The 16,135-nt window shown below is 36.9% G+C and overlaps 1 protein-coding gene across 6 annotated transcripts in view; it reads right to left on the reverse strand.

Annotated features, from left to right (window-relative positions):
• Positions 1–235: 235 nt before the first annotated feature.
• Positions 236–16,135, reverse strand: part of RALGPS2 (Ral GEF with PH domain and SH3 binding motif 2) — a 187,037-nt gene continuing 171,137 nt past the window's right edge. For all 6 annotated transcript variants that reach the window (XM_021930174.2, XM_021930176.2, XM_003893467.3 and 3 more), the window contains 2 exons: positions 15,211–15,302; positions 236–5,754 (listed from right to left, as the gene is read on the reverse strand). In XM_021930174.2, coding sequence (XP_021785866.2) covers positions 5,725–5,754; positions 15,211–15,302 — 122 coding nt within the window. In that variant the 3' untranslated portion in view covers positions 236–5,724. The remainder of the gene's footprint in view (positions 5,755–15,210; positions 15,303–16,135) is intronic.

The following is a 16,135-nucleotide window of genomic DNA, read 5'->3' on the forward strand; positions in this document are numbered from 1 at the left end:
TGTTCTGCCCTTACTCTCTATTCCCCACAACCCCATTTGTCCACATGCGAGGTGGCACATTCTTGTCTTGGGCTAGAGAAGAGTAACTAAAGTTTTTTCAGAACTTCCCCTGTACCAACAATAGCCTTGCTGACTACCTTAGAAAGGGGAAAAAATCAACTTAAAGTTTATTTGCACCTTAAAAGTTAATGATAAAAATGCAAATACAGTAACAGAAACATCCTCACACAATCTATGATTTTAAGTAATTTATTTCAATAGAAATATTTCAGAAAACTGTACTTAAATTCATTTTAAGTTAGCTTATGCAGACACACTGAAGATCGCACACTCACATTTGCATATTAAAAAGAAACAAAAAGTGAGAGAGGAACCAAGCTGCACATCACTCAAGGAGGTCATAGTGCAATCGAGTGCTTCATCATTAGAGTACCTCAAGTTAATTGGGATAAAGAATAAAAATGGCTTGTGTTTTCAGATATATTATTATCACTGGGTACCTGTCCCTACAGATGTTTGATCTCCTTTAGATTATATTGTGAACCAGTTCCCCACCCCTTCCCCACACACATGTACTTCGGTAGGATGTAAAACAATGAATTTGTCAATAATCAAGGTACAGAAACTTTTGAGAGTCTACTGACTTATTATCAGCTGTTTCACCATAACTATTAAGTCGGTAATGACTGGACTATATATATGTGAGTAGTTCTAGTAGGTCATATCTTCAGGGGAAACAATATTTGTTATCTGGTATCTAAAGCACGGCTAATATTTATGAAGTTTCTGCTTTTCTATTAAGACAAAAAAGAGCCCAATCCCGAAACACTGTAATTATGTATTCTTTTAATCCCACCATCACTTCTGTAGTACAAATGGCCAGGGTCAAAATTCAAATTCTGCTAACAATCCTCAAGGACCAGTTAACTCTTTCACTTGGCTTGAATGACTACTTGCCTACTGTAGAATATACTAGCCCTTTAAAAAAATGTGAAAAGAACATCTTGACTCAGGTTAACATCCGGTAGCTCCAGGTCTCCCAATAATCTGAGAGAAGAAAAATATTTCCAAGCTTTGCTTTCACTGAGAAAACTAGCTTAATCTCTTAACTTTCTTTTAATTTATATAAGAGATATTTTTACTTTCTTGCATATTTTCAAGAAAATAATAACTGGCAGGTTAAGTGACTACTTGTTTGTTTTGAGTGTTACTTAAATGTAAAAATAAATGGAAATAAATCTCATTTCTGGCCAAAGGGATTTTTATTACAAGATTTCAGTACATTTAACAAAACTCAAGTATTTCTGGTTGTATCTTATTCTTTTAGGGCTTTTCCAAAAGGCCTTACAATTAAATGTATGCTCAAAACATCAACAACAAAATAAAACCGAACTTGGCTGAAGAGTGCTCTTCAAATTCGTTTTTAAGAGTGCTTATCTATAGGTTGACTGGGGTGGGTTTATTTTTAATCGTCTACTCTAAAAGGACAGAAGCAGGGTGGGAGCTTGTTTAAAAAGACTCAAAAACCAAGGAGGACTGAAACAATTACCTACAGAGGTTTCTGTAAAGACTTTGTTAGACTTGGGGTGAGAAAGATTAAGCTGGTGGAGAGAGGGATAGCACACACTCCTGAAATAAGAGGAGCAAGAGGGCACGTGATTATTGTGATACTTGATGCCCTAAAATTGCTCTTCAAATAATAAGGCACTGACCAAATTTTCTCCCCACTAAAACTTGAGACAAAGGTGTAATCAAATTGCTTTCAATAAGCAAAAGAGTTTTTATGCCTGGAACTCTTTCATTAGAACCCTCCAAATTGGGGAAAAAAATGTCATTTTAGACACAAGCCATTTTTAGGGGAGCAAAATCAAAGGTACTTAAATCATTTTGAAAAGGTTCACATGGAAAGTAATTCATCATCAATGCAATAAAATAGCAATATTTGTATCTCAAAGCTTAGAAAAAACAGAATACCACTCTGGCTGCAAAAATCATATATTTACTATGTTTGAAAGAAATAATACAAAAGAGAAAAAATAAAAGCAAACCCTAAAAGGTCACTAAAGAAGTCAGACCAACCTCATCACTTGCTTTGTATCATCTCATGCAACAGCAGTATTATTATTCCACCTGGACACAGTAAAACTCATCTTCATTTTCAAAAAGGGATCCAATTATTTCAAAAGCCTTTGAAGCAGAGGATTTACTTTATTAAAGATTATCTTCTGTTAGGCAACACTGGTACCCCTTGTTTGCAGAAGATGATTACGTGGTGGTTTAAAAACTGGTTGTAAAGGAATGTGCCTCAAAAAAACAGGAAGGAAATCAATACTAGATCTATTCATTTAAAAAGCCAATGGATTAAACCTGTTACTATTGATTTTCGATTAGTATGATGCCCTATAGTTTTGTTTTCAGTAGTAAAGGTATACAGCTTACAATTTAACTTCAAAAAGAAATAAAAGACTTATGCTCAAGTCATTTGGCCAAAAGATCAACAGGTTGCTCTTTGAGGGCCCCAGTTTAAGCTCATAAGGAGTCTGTAAACATGTTTTCCATTCTTTTTTCCTCCTGTACCAATAGTGCTTCCTAGGCTCCTCATAAATCTTCTAGAAGAGGAATAAAGCCACTTACACAAACTTTGCAGTTATAAACACCCTGACTTTTGATATACATTAAGAACCAATACCAACACAGTCCACATAGAAGGTAGTGCAATAGTTACCTGGCATTTTCCACACAGAAAAAATATTTGAAATTGAAGCACATGCCCAGGGAGAAAAAAATACTGAAATTCAAATTCTTTGGATCCCTTTTTGTAATGTTTACCCAAATAATATTTACATAGTGAAGAAAACAAAATAGGAAGGTGTGTTTGATCAGTTCTTGTTCAATTCTTACTGTCTGGAGGTAGAAATCATATTCTGAAAAACAGCAGAGCCTGAACAGAGCGGGCATGAGGCCAAAAACAGTGCTCTGGAAGGTCATTCTGTAGTTATTTTCACAGGCTGTATAACATGCCAATCATTATGCTTATCATAAACAGGCTTAAATTTAAATTACAACTGAATTTCTAATGAGTTCTTCTTGGCTAACGGCGAAACAAATGACCTTAATGCTGATGAACATTTTGAGCTTTTAAGTCACTTATTTACAATTGAGGGTAGGCTTAATAAGAAGATTCATCTTCCCACGAATGAACTATCTAAATATTTAATATATTTTGGTAACATATTTTCTTTGAATTATTATCAGTTATTATTTGGTGAATTATAGATAAAAAATTCACCTACACTATTTTAACTCACTTTTCTGTTCTCAATTTACTTCAAATGCTAAAATAATCTTAAAAAGCAATGCCTAATTTTTTGAATGAATAAATTTTAAAGACAGAAAAACAACAATGACTTCTTCACTGTTAAGAAATTTAGTCAGTCCGAGGCCACAAGTCTATCTACAAACTATTAACCAAATTTGAACACTATATTGTTCAAAGCAAGCATCCACTAATGTTTAGAGCTGAAAATATCAAACACATCTTCCAGCTTAGCTCTCTCCCTTTGGCAAAACTATGTGATGTCAGGCTCTGACTTCCAACTGCATATTTCCCCAGATATGGTTAACCTACAATATGTCTATGTTAGCTTATTTATGACAAACAAATGAAATAAAAAAAAATCCACAGGGTTCTCATCCACAATACTTTTTAAAAAAGCACATACACTGTTAAAAACACTATTTCTGAAGAGAAATAAACAAATTAAGAAATTTTAAAAAATGCAAAACAAAAGTAAGATGTGCAAGGTCTACGTAGTAATACTGCTGGCTAAGCAGGTGGTGCCTTTCTATTACCCAACATGGGTTAAGCTTAGAGCATTAATTGAAAAGTCATTCAGCACAGGAAACTTTTGCCCTCTCCAGCCTATGTCACTAACCCCCAGAAATAATGGTATTTCTGCTATACAAGAAGCATATTTGAACTCTTAACATCTTTTCCAAACATAAAACTAAATTAAAAAACTTAACACTCAAAAAAAGCTCTTCTCTTTTCCTTTGGATGGATTTTAAGCTAATTATTGTATAAGCAATATTTTCGATTGAAGTTTCATGGACTCAAGGGCAAAATACTTATAATAAAAAAGTATAAAATTCTCTAAGAATATGAATGTGAGAAATTTTATGTGAAGCCCAAAGTAACAGATGTCTATTAGTAGATATCGGTCACAAAGCATTACCTTACTCTGGGCCACTGCTAAAATTTATTATGTCTCAAGAGTTTATAACATTCAACACATAGCCTTTGTTTGAGTGTCATTTTTCGTTAAAATTCTAAGGCATCTCACCTTCAAACTTTTTTTTAAAATAATTTGACATTTACTTTAGAAATTAAATGCATTATTGCATAGAAGAGTTCTCATAAAACTGCTTGGCCAACTACTGACAAAATGTGGCTTCAAGTCAGAGACCTACTACAGTAAATTTTCAGAAAAATGTTTTGGTATGTTTATGGTAAATCACACAAGAAGTATAAAGTTTAGATACTCAAAATTTCCAGAATCTGACATTTTCACCTTTATCCCTCTTAAAATTATTCTGTATGTCTTATAACAAAATACATACGTACATCTATATGTGTTACCTTTTAAACAAATATGATCCTGTATCTCATACTGAACAAAAAGAGAGAAAATGAATAATAAAAAAATAACTCTGGCATTATGCACATTAAACACTGTAAAGAAAATATCCTGACAAAATATCAATGTGTCTTGATGATAAAAACCACCTGTGACTGGGAGAAGGGAAAATCCAATTAACTTGGGAAAAGATCTAATTATTGTAAAATCTCAGAAAATTTAGGTTGGGATTATAGTTCTTTACTTAAGCAGATCCGTGGTCCAACAATGAATTCATATAGAAAGCTAAACTTTAACCCTAGTTAGAAAAAACCATGTTTTCTGGAACCTACTTAAAAAAAAGTGTCTGGCAAATGAACACTCAGCCTTTGTACCTCCTGCAGGAAATAATGTTCCCCTTACAGTACTACATTTCAGAAGTTTAGTGTTTAAAAAATTCTCCCCTCATCCAAAACAAAACAAACACCCCCACCCAATCCCAAACAAACCCAACAACTCACATGACTAACACTTCTCATTCCTACACTCTAGCTGTGAGAAAGCCAGTGAGGCTGCAGACTACTAGAGGGACAACAAACCTTGCAGGTGGGCTGCTGGTACAATCCCTGCTAAGTCTCTTCACCTCGGTTCAAAACCAGCTCCTGATGGAATCCGCAAGAATACGTTTTTCCTTTTTAAAGCATATCTAAAAAAGGCAATTCCCCCCTCTAAAATTATTACAAAGTTAAAAGAAATGCAAATTAGCTACGATCTATTCCAAGCACAGCACCGCCAGAAGATTCACACACACTATTTGGTGTTTCATGTTGGTTTTCCTTTCATTCTTTTAAGGCAGTGGTTTCCACAGGTCAGTTCTGAGATAAGAAGCATGGTTCATGGCAGTTTGTTCTGCAACTCCAATTTGTTCTCTGGGAATATCTCAATTCATTCCCTGAAATTAGTGCTTTTTTGGTTCAGAATTCCAAAGACTGAGACAGAGCCGCTGGGCTCTTCCTGGCACAGGATGGTTTATAGCTGGCGCTCTTTTATCAGGTCCCCATGCTCACATAGAAGCAATAGTTCACCTCTCTTTTTTTTTCTCAGGCTTCTACTCAAAAGTCATCAAGTTTGTAGGAACCTAAAAAATATAAGCATTAAAAACTGAGTTTAAAAGTTGTTTTTCAAAGGAGTATTTCTTATCTTTCCTTGTTATTTAGGCAAGCCCAAATCTTTCCACTTAAGTATCTTTTAAAAGGAACTTGATATAAGGAGCTTCAATAGTTTATGAATAATTAACATGCTAGAACATTTTCAAGAGAAAATCACTGAAATGAGTTAATAGTCTTTCTAGTAAAATGACATCTATACAGGAGAAGGGGCAGAGACAGTATCTTTCTTGTCTAACACAGGGGGCTCAGTATACGTTTACTGAATGAATAAATGAATAGAGCAAGACTATGACTCTGGTAGGGTGAGATTCCAGATACACTTGTCATTATTTATTTTCTCATTACATATTACAAAAATTCCTAGGTGCACATTTTTAAAATCAGCAAAGATAATTTTATAACAAACATTACTAAGAATTTATTTGGGCCGGGCGCGGTGGCTCAAGCCTGTAATCCCAGCACTTTGGGAGGCCGAGACGGGCGGATCACGAGGTCAGGAGATCGAGACCATCCTGGCTAACACGGTGAAACCCTGTCTCTACTAAAAATACAAAAAACTAGCCGGGCGAAGTGGCGGGCGCCTGTAGTCCCAGCTACTCGGGAGGCTGAGGCAGGAGAATGGCGTAAACCCGGGAGGCAGAGCTTGCAGTGAGCTGAGATCCGGCCACTGCACTCCAGCCTGGGCGACAAAGCGAGACTCCGTCTCAAAAAAAAAAAAAAAAAAAAAAGAATTTATTTGTAAAATCTTGATGAAAGTAAGTACAGAAGAACAAAATTCCTTATTAGAGTTTCACTAGTTAAAACAAATCCTCAAAACCAGTTTTCCAAAGTTGTACTGGTAGAGGTATTCATATGTCAGTGGTCTTTTCTGTCCTTAAGACAATTGAACAGCTCTCACACTTTAGCAACCTCTCTCTGAAACCTATTATACGCAAAAACATGAATATCTTACAAGTGGCAGCTTCTGAATAAAAAATTATGTTGGACAATATAATCATAACTGAATTATAAATCAAATACAACACAAATGCTCAAGTGCTTAAAGTATACATTTTCAGGCCTGATTATAAAAAACTCATATTTGGCCGGGCATGGTGGCTCACGCCTGTAATCCCAGCACTTTGGGAGGCTGAGGCAGACGGATCACTTGAGGTCAGGAGTTCAAGACCAGCCTGGCCAACATGGTGAAACCCCATCTCTATTGAAAATACAAAAATCAGCTGGGTGTGTGGCGAGTGCCTGTAATCCCACCTACTCGGGAGGCTGAGGCAGGAGAATGGCTTGAACCTGGGAGGCAGACGTTGCAGTGAACCAAGATCACATCATTGTACTCTAGGCTGTGCAACAAGAGTGAAACTCTGTCTCAAAAAAAACAGAAAACAAAAAACAAAAAACTCATATTTAAGTAAAGTAAAAGTTTCATTTCTTTTTAAGTTGCCTGAATGTGGTTTAAGGTATTTTGCATTTGAGTCAGAGTTTTCTACTAAAACTTTCACAGGTTCTACTTATAAATTTGCCACTGTTCTAATTCTTTTAAGTATAGAAACAAACATTTATACACATCTGGTTGACTTGTTCCACAGAAATACTCACTTATACAGTAAAAGAAATTGAACCTTTAAGCTGGTATATGTATATATTATCTATATTCATCTTGGAATCTGAGATTTAAAAAAGGAGAGAGTCTTAATACCCTAAATTACATTTAAAGAAAATGTATAGAAATGAAGTGAATTCTGAAAGGCTTAGTCTAGACAAAGCCAGATCTGTTTCTTTCAATCTGCCCCAGACACTAACTTGACAAGGCAAAAAAATAATTTTTGCTCTATGGCATTTCATGTTCTTTATGGAGGTTGCTAAAAATGGTACCAAATACTGCTATTAGTGTTTCATATATATTTGAAACAATAAAAATTATGAGAGAACAAAGCCCATTCCAACAATATTTAAAAAAAATGGCCTTGGGATCGGGACAAGATGGCCAACTAGACATAGCCGGGCAGAGTTTCTCCCACCAAGAGAGATCTGAGTATCTAGTAGACCAGCATACTCCAAGCCTATCTTCTGAGAGGATGCACTGAGAGTGGGTGGAGAGATGATGCAGAACCAGGGTTGAAAAGCAAAGAAGCTAGGAACCCTGCACAGGGTTATGGAGTGCTGGGACTCACTCCTGAATAGCTCCTAAGGAAGGAGTGAGTAAAGTAACTGTGGAATGGCCCACTCTCACCACAAACCGCTGGGATCCTAGTGGCAGGAGATCCCATGATCCTCCTGGATATTTGAGTTGCCAGGGAGAACTGCCTGGAGAGCTGGCAGAGACAGAGCTTAGGTCTACATGGAGCACAGGGGGTATGGTGTGGGGAAAGCTGCAAAGGAACATGGCCATAGGTGCCCACCCACCAAGGCCCTTCATACTCCTCCAGGTAGCTCTGACCTTTGTTAACTGTCATATTTGGAGAGAGCAGAGCTGTCTTTCCCATGAGACTAGGGTGAGTCTGAGCTGCATGTCCCGTTGTCTGCTGGCCCCTTCCAAGGTCCCTGTTCGGCCACTCCCATGAGAGCAGGCACACAGTGTAGCTTCCACTATTCTGTTGGAATGCTTTTGCAGGTGACTGTCACCACAGTGCTTTTACCAGTGGCCCCCACTAACCTACCAGAACACTTTCACTAGTGACCCCTGAGGAAGTGCTTTTGCCAGTAACCCCTGATGGAGAGGTTTTGCCAGTAGCCTGGGAGCACCTTGGTCCACCCAGTGCAGCTGCTGGTTGACCTCAAGAGGCCAGAGGAAAAAGCCAGGGGCCTGGTCCCAGCCCCTTGGGAGTTACAGCACACAGCCCAGGAGTGCCAAGCTGAACCTTGGCTCTCTGAAGGCATCCAGAAATGAAGTCAATTGACTATACCCAACTTAGACCACAGTCGAACCCTGAAGGGAAATAAAGAACATAAGAACAAATACCACTACCCAAAAGTCAGCAACTTCAAAGGATAAACGAACATCAGCCCTCACAGATGAGGAAGAACCAATGCAAGAACTCTAGCAACTCTAAAAACCACAGTGTCTTCTTACCTTCAGACAACTACAATAGCTTCCCAGCAATGGTTCTTAACCAGACTGAAATGACTGAAATGACAGAAATGACAGACATAGGATTTAGAATCTGAATAGCAAGGAAACTCAGTGAGATACAGGAGCAAGTGAAACCCAATTTAAGGAAGACAGTAAAACAATCCAAGAGTTGAAAGACAACACAGCCATTTCAAGAAAGAACCAAATTGAACTGCTGGAATTAAAAAATTCACTCTAGGAATTTCTTTTTCTTTTCTTTCCTTCTTCTTCTTTTTTTTTTTTTTTTGAGATGGAGTCTTGCTCTGTTGCCCAGGTTGGAGTGCACTGGCATGATATCGGCTCATTGCAACCTCTGCCTCCCAGGTTCAAGCGATTCTCCTGTCTCAGCCTCCCTGGTGGCTGGGACTACAGTAGTGGCTGGGACTACAGGTGTGCACCAACGTGCCCGGCTAATTTTTTTATTTTTAGTAGAGACGGGGTTTCACCATATTGGCCAGGCTGGTCCCGAACTCCTGACCTCAAGTGATCTGCCTGCCTCAGCCTCCCAAAGTGCTAGGATTACAGGCGAGAGCCACAGCGCCCAGCCTAGGAATTTCATAATACAATTGGAAGCATTAACAACAGAATAGACCAAACCAAGGAAAGAATCTCAGAACTCGAAGAGTACTCCTTCAAATTAACAGAGACCACAATAAAGAAAAAAATTTTTAAAATAAGCAAAATCTTTGATAAATAGGGGATTATGTAAAGAGACTAAACCTATGACTCACTGGTGTTACTGCAAGAAAAGGAGAGAGAGTAAGCAACCTGGAAAACGTACTTGAGGAAACAGTCCACAAAAATTATCCCAATCTTGCTACAGAAGTTGATGTGCAAACTCAAGAAATTCATAGACTCCCCACAAGATACTATACAAGATGACCATCCCTAAAACACTTAATCATCAGATTCTCCAAGGTCAATGCAAAAGAAAAAAATCTTAAATGGAGCTTGAGAAAAGGGGCAGTAAAGGGAACCGCATCAGGTTAACAGTGGACCTTTCAGTAGAAACCTTACAAGCCAGAAGAGGCTGGGGACCTATTTTTAAGCATCCTTAAAGAAAAGAAATTCCAACCAAAAATTTCATGTCCCACCAAACTAAGCTTCATATGTGAAGGAGATAGAAAATCCTTTTCAGACAAGCAAAGACTAAGGAATTCACTATCATCAGACTTGCCTTACAAGAGGTCCTTTAAGGAGTGCTACTTGTGGAAATGAAAGAAAAATAACTGCCACCACAAAAACACACTTAAGCATATAGTCCACTGACACTATAAAGCCACTATACAATGAAGTCTACATAACAAGCAGCTAACAACATGATGACAGGATTAAATCCTCACACATCAATAGTAACCTTGAATGTAAATGGGCTAAAAAGGCAAAGTGGCAAGCTGGACAAAGAAGCAAGACCCAACTGTCTGTTTTCTTCAAGAGAACCATCTCACATGTAACAACATACAGAGGCTCAAAGTAAAGGTATGGAGAAAGACTTATCAAGCAATGGAAAACAAAAAAGAACAAGGGTTGCTAGTCCTATATTAGATAAAACAGATTATAAACTAACAATGGTCAAAAAGGACAAAGAAGGGCATTACATAATGACGAAGGGTTCAATTCATCTAGAAGACTAAACTATGCTAAAGATATATGTACCCAACATTGGAGCATCTAGATTTAGAAAACAAGTTCTTAGAGACCTACTTAGATAACTACACAATGGAAGACTTCAACACCCCACTGATAGTGTCAGGCAGATCACCGAGGCAGAAAACTAACAAAAATGTTCTGGACTTAAGCTCAACATTTAACAAACTAGATCCAATAGACATCTACAGAATACTTCATTCAACAACACAAGAATATACATTCTTCTCATTGGCACAAGACACATTCTCTAAGATTAACCACATGCTTAGCCATAAAACAAGTGCCAACATAGTCAAAAAAATCGAAATCATACCAACCATACCCTCACACTACAGTACAATAAAACTACAAATCAATACCAAGAAGGTTTCTCAAAACCATAGAATTATATGGTACTTAACTTTCTTCCAAATGACTTTTGGGTAAAGAATGAAATTATGAGAGAAATCAAAAAACGATTTAAAACTAAGGAAAACAGAGACACAACATACCAGACTTAATACCTATGTCAAGAAGTTAGAAAGAGCTCAAATTAACAACCTAACATCACACCTGGAGGAACCAGAAAAACAAAAGGAAACCAACCCCACAGCTAGCAGTCAAAAAGAACCAAAATCAGAGCAGAAATGAATGAAATTGAGATGCAAAAATGCATACGAAAGAGGAATGAAACCAAAAGTTGGTTCTTTAAAAGAAAAAACAAGATCGATAGACTGGTAGCAAGATTAACAAAGAAAGTAAGAGAAAAGATCCAAATAATCACAATCAGAAATTACAAAGGCGACATACAACTGACTCCACAGAAATACAAAAAATCCTCAGACTAACACTTATATGCACACAAACGAGAAAACCTAAAAGAAATGGATAAATTCCTGGAAACACACAACCTCTGAAGATTGAATGAGGAAGAAACTGAATCCCTAAAAAGACCAATAATGAGTTCCAAAACTGAATCAGTAATAAACAACCTAACAACCCAAAAAAGCCTTGGACTAGACGGATTTCACAGTTGAATTCTACTAGATGTACAAAAAAGAGGTAGTACCAATCCTACTGAAAACATTCTGAAAAATCGAGAAAGAAAAGACTCCTCCCTAACTCATTCCATGAAGCCAACATCATTCTGATACCAAAAACTAGCAGAGACACAATGAAAAAAATAGAACTGCAAGTCAATATACTTGAAGAACACAGACACAAAAATCCTCAACAAAATATTAGCAAGCTGAATCCAGCAGCATATCAGAAAGTTAATTCACCACAATCAAGCAGACTTTACTCCTGAGATGCAAGGTTGGTTCCCAGATGCAAATCAATAAATGTGATTCACCACATAAACAGAATTAAAAATAGAAAACCATATGATCATCTCAAAAGATGCAAAAAAGGCTTCTGATAAAATTCAACACCCTTTCATGTTAAAAGCCCTCAACAAATTAGGCACTGAAAGAACATATCTCAAAATAGTAAAAGTCATCTATGGCAAACCCACAGCAACATCATTCTGAACGGGCAAAAGCTGGAAGAATTCCCTTATAGAACTGGAACAAGGATGCCCACTTTCACCACTCCTATTCAACATAGTACTTACTGGAGGTCCCAGCCAGAGCAATCAGACAAGAGAAAGAAATAAAAGGCGTTCAAATAGAAAGAGGAAGTCAAACCATCTCTCTTCAGACTATATGATGTTATATCTAGAAAACCGCAGTCTCTGCCCCCAAAGCTCCTAGATCTGATAAACAACTTCAGCAAACTCTCAGGATACAAAATCAATGTACAAAAATCAAGAGCATTTCTATACACCAGTAACATTCAAACTGAGAGCCAAATCAAGAACACAATTCCATTTACAATAGCCACAAAAAGAAAAAAGTACCTAGGGATACAGCTAATCAAGGAGGTGAAAGATCTCTACTATGAGAATTACAAAACATTGCTCAAAGTAATCAGAGATGACACAAACAAAGGGAAAAGTATTCCATGCTCATGGATTGGAAGAATCAATACTGTTAAATGTCCATATTGTCCAAAGCAATCTACAGATTCAATGCTATTCCTATCAAACTACCAATGACATTCTTCAAAGAATTAGAAAAAAACATTCTAAAATTCATATGGAACAACGACAACAAAAACAAACAAACAAAACAAAACAAAACAAAAAAAGGCCCAAATAGCCAAAGCAATTCTAAGTAAAAAGAACAAAGCTGGAGGCATTATACTACCTTATTTCAAACTATACTACAAGGCTACAGTAACCAAAAAATAGCATGGTACTGGTACAAAAACAGATACCAATGGAACAGGATAGAGAGACCAGAAATAATGCCTCACACCTACCACCATCTGATCTTTGACAAAGCTGACAAAAACAAGCAATGGTGAAAAGACTCCCTATTCAACATACTGCTGGGATAACTGGATAGCCATATACAGAAGATTAAAACTGGATCCCTTCTTTATACTGTACATAAAAATCAACTCAAAATGGATTAAAGACTTAAATGCAAAACCTAAAACTATAAAAACCCTGAAAGATAACCTAGGACACACCATTCTGGACACAGGCCCTGGCAAAGATTTCATGATGAAGACTCCAAAAGCAGTTACAACAAAAACAAACCCTGACAAACAGGACCTAATTAGCGAGCTTCTGCACAGCAAAAGAAACTATCAGCAGAATAAACCAACATTCCTAGAGAAGGGGAGAAAATATTTTCAAACTATGTATCTGAAAAAGGTCTAATATCTAGAATCTATAAGGAACTTAAACAAATTTACAGGCAAAAGACAACTCCATTAAAAAGTGGGCAAAGGACATGAACGGACACTTCTCAAGAGAAGAAATACACATGGCCAACAGGCATTTGAAAAATGCCCAATATCACTAATTGCCAGAGAAATGCAAATTAAAACTGCAATGAGATACCATCTCACACCACTCAGAATAGCTAAGTCAAAAAATAACAGATGTTGGCAAGGTTGCAGAGAAAAGGGAATGCTTATACGCTTGGTAGGAATGTAAGTTCAGCCACCGTGGAAAGCAGTTTGGACATTTCTCAAAGATCTTAAAACAACTACCATTCAACCCAGCAATTCCATTACTGAGCATATACTCAAAGGAAAATAAATTGTTCTACCAAAAAGACACATGTATGTTCATCCCAGCAGTATACACTATATAGTAAAGACATGGAATCAACTTAGGTGCCCATCAACAGTGGATTGGATAAAGAAAATGTGGTACATATATGCTATGGAGTACTACACAGTGATTTTTAAAAAACAGTGAAATCATGTCCTTGGCAGCAACATGAATGCAGTTGGAGGCCACTAAGTGAAATAATGCAGGAAAAGAAAACCAAATACGCATGTTCTCACTTGTAAGTGGGAGCTAAACACCGAATACACCTAGACACAAAGATGGGAACAATTGACGCTGAGCATTACCAGAGCGGGGAGGGTGGGAGAGGGGTGACGGTTGAAAAACCAGTGGGTACCCTGCTCGCTACCTGGGTGATGGGATCATTTATACATCAAACCTCAGTGACACGCAGTATACCCATGTAACAAACTTGCACAAGTACCCTCTGAACCCAAAAGTCAAAAAACAAACAAAAAGAATGGATTTAAAGGATGAAGAAAGTTTGAATCCACCATTTTTTATTTGTGTGACCCATATAGGTCATTTTGTATGGCGGAGCCTTAGTTTAAATGATCAAGAAAGGGTAATAACTTACATCTTGATATGACAGGGTGAAAAATACTTCTGTAAGCTTTCTAAGCTGATATAGTGCATCATATTCAATATTACTTACTGATAAAGCTAACTATGTACTTCTGTATTACCAATATGCTAAGTCAATGATTTTCAAATATATTTAACAAACAACTGGTTCCACAAGTCTACATAAATTTCTGTAAATGCGGCTATGTTTTTTATGTCTGCTCTACCAATCTGTGGTTCAACTTTAACTGTGCAACAAGGTTTGGGGAAAACAACACAATGGATTCCTGCTCTTCTGCAGCTGAAAGCCTTTCAATTAGACCATTTTTGTTTCAGTAAAATAAAAGCAAATAAAATCCAAATGGTTTTTGGTTTCACTACCACCACAGACATCAATTTGTCAACAGATCAAATAAAGATGAATTTGAATAATTTTTATTAATTTAATATGCCATCTAATTTTTATCCTTTAGAGAACTATACTCTTGACTACTATACTGCCTACCTTTCTCTGCTTTGAACACACCTTAAGCTTGTTCCAGTTTCAGGCTCCCTGTACTTGCTCTTCCCTTAAACAGTACTCTGCTCTCCTCTTCTAATAGCTCGTTCCTTCTTGTGGTTCATGTCAGTACCATCTCCTCAGGGAGCTTTTTATGTTATCAAAAGTTGTCTGTACTCCCATTGCTCTGCATCACATAGTTCTATTTTGTTTTCTTTATATAGTTCTGACTGTTTGATATTTTGTTACTTGTTTGATGATTATTGTCTAGCTCCTCACTAAAATGTAGACCTTCATGTCTTATTAACTGTAGTCAACAAGAATAAAACCACCACCATTCTCCTAGTTAAATCAGAACTAGTTTGTTTACTTCTCTTGGAACTCTTTTACATATATTCCCAAATTATGGACTATTCTGTGAATTAAGGAGAAATGCTTACCTGTTGTTTGTTACTTTGGCAGGCTGCACTCAAATGCTTAAACCATAGCATTGCATTCATTCTATTGCCAGCTTGAAACTTGTATGAATTTCCTAAAATTATCCAAAACAAGGGGGAAATAATAAAAATGTAAGGACAATGACACATAATACTTATGCCAGATATTAATGAACAAATTAAACATGACTAGAGTTTTCAGTTTTAGAATTCTATTCACTTAACACCTCCATTTTATTGTATTTCCTATTTTTATTGTATTTCCAATACAATAAAGAATTCTTGATGCAACACATTTACATGCTATCATATATTCAGAAAGTCACTTTTGCTGCTTATGAATTAGAAGAAATAATTTTGTCTCCTTAAATGTTCTTAAGAATAAAATACACCTAAATAAAATAACTGTGTGGCATCTCAAATCTGTGTGGATAAGACTGCAGAATATTGGTTCTGAATACTTACTACTTAGATATCTAAATAATAGTTTTTTTTTGTTTGTTTGTTTGTTTTTTTGTGATGGAGTCTTGCTCTGTCACCCAGGCTGGAGTACAGTGGCGTGATCTCAGCTCACTGTAACCTCTGCCTCCCAGTTTTAAGAGATTCTTGTGCCTCAGCCTCCCAAGAAGCTGGGATTACAGGTGTGCACCACAATGCCTAGCGAAGTTTTCTGTATTTTTAGTAGAGACGGAGTTTCACCATGTTGGCCAGGCTGGTCTTGAATTCTTGACTTCAAGTGATCTGCCTGTCTTGGCCTCCCAAAGTGCTGGGATTTACAGGCATGAGTCCCCACACCCACATCTGGCCTAAATATTAGTAGATGTTAAGTTTTAACATGCCAAAATGCTTCAACATGTTTAACACTTAAACACTCGCTATTTAGTATAATTAAGGATTAGTCATATAATATTGATAGACTATGCTTTTA

The sequence above is a fragment of the Papio anubis genome, chromosome 1 (genome assembly GCF_008728515.1).
Source record: "Papio anubis isolate 15944 chromosome 1, Panubis1.0, whole genome shotgun sequence".
NCBI lineage: Eukaryota > Metazoa > Chordata > Mammalia > Primates > Cercopithecidae > Papio > Papio anubis.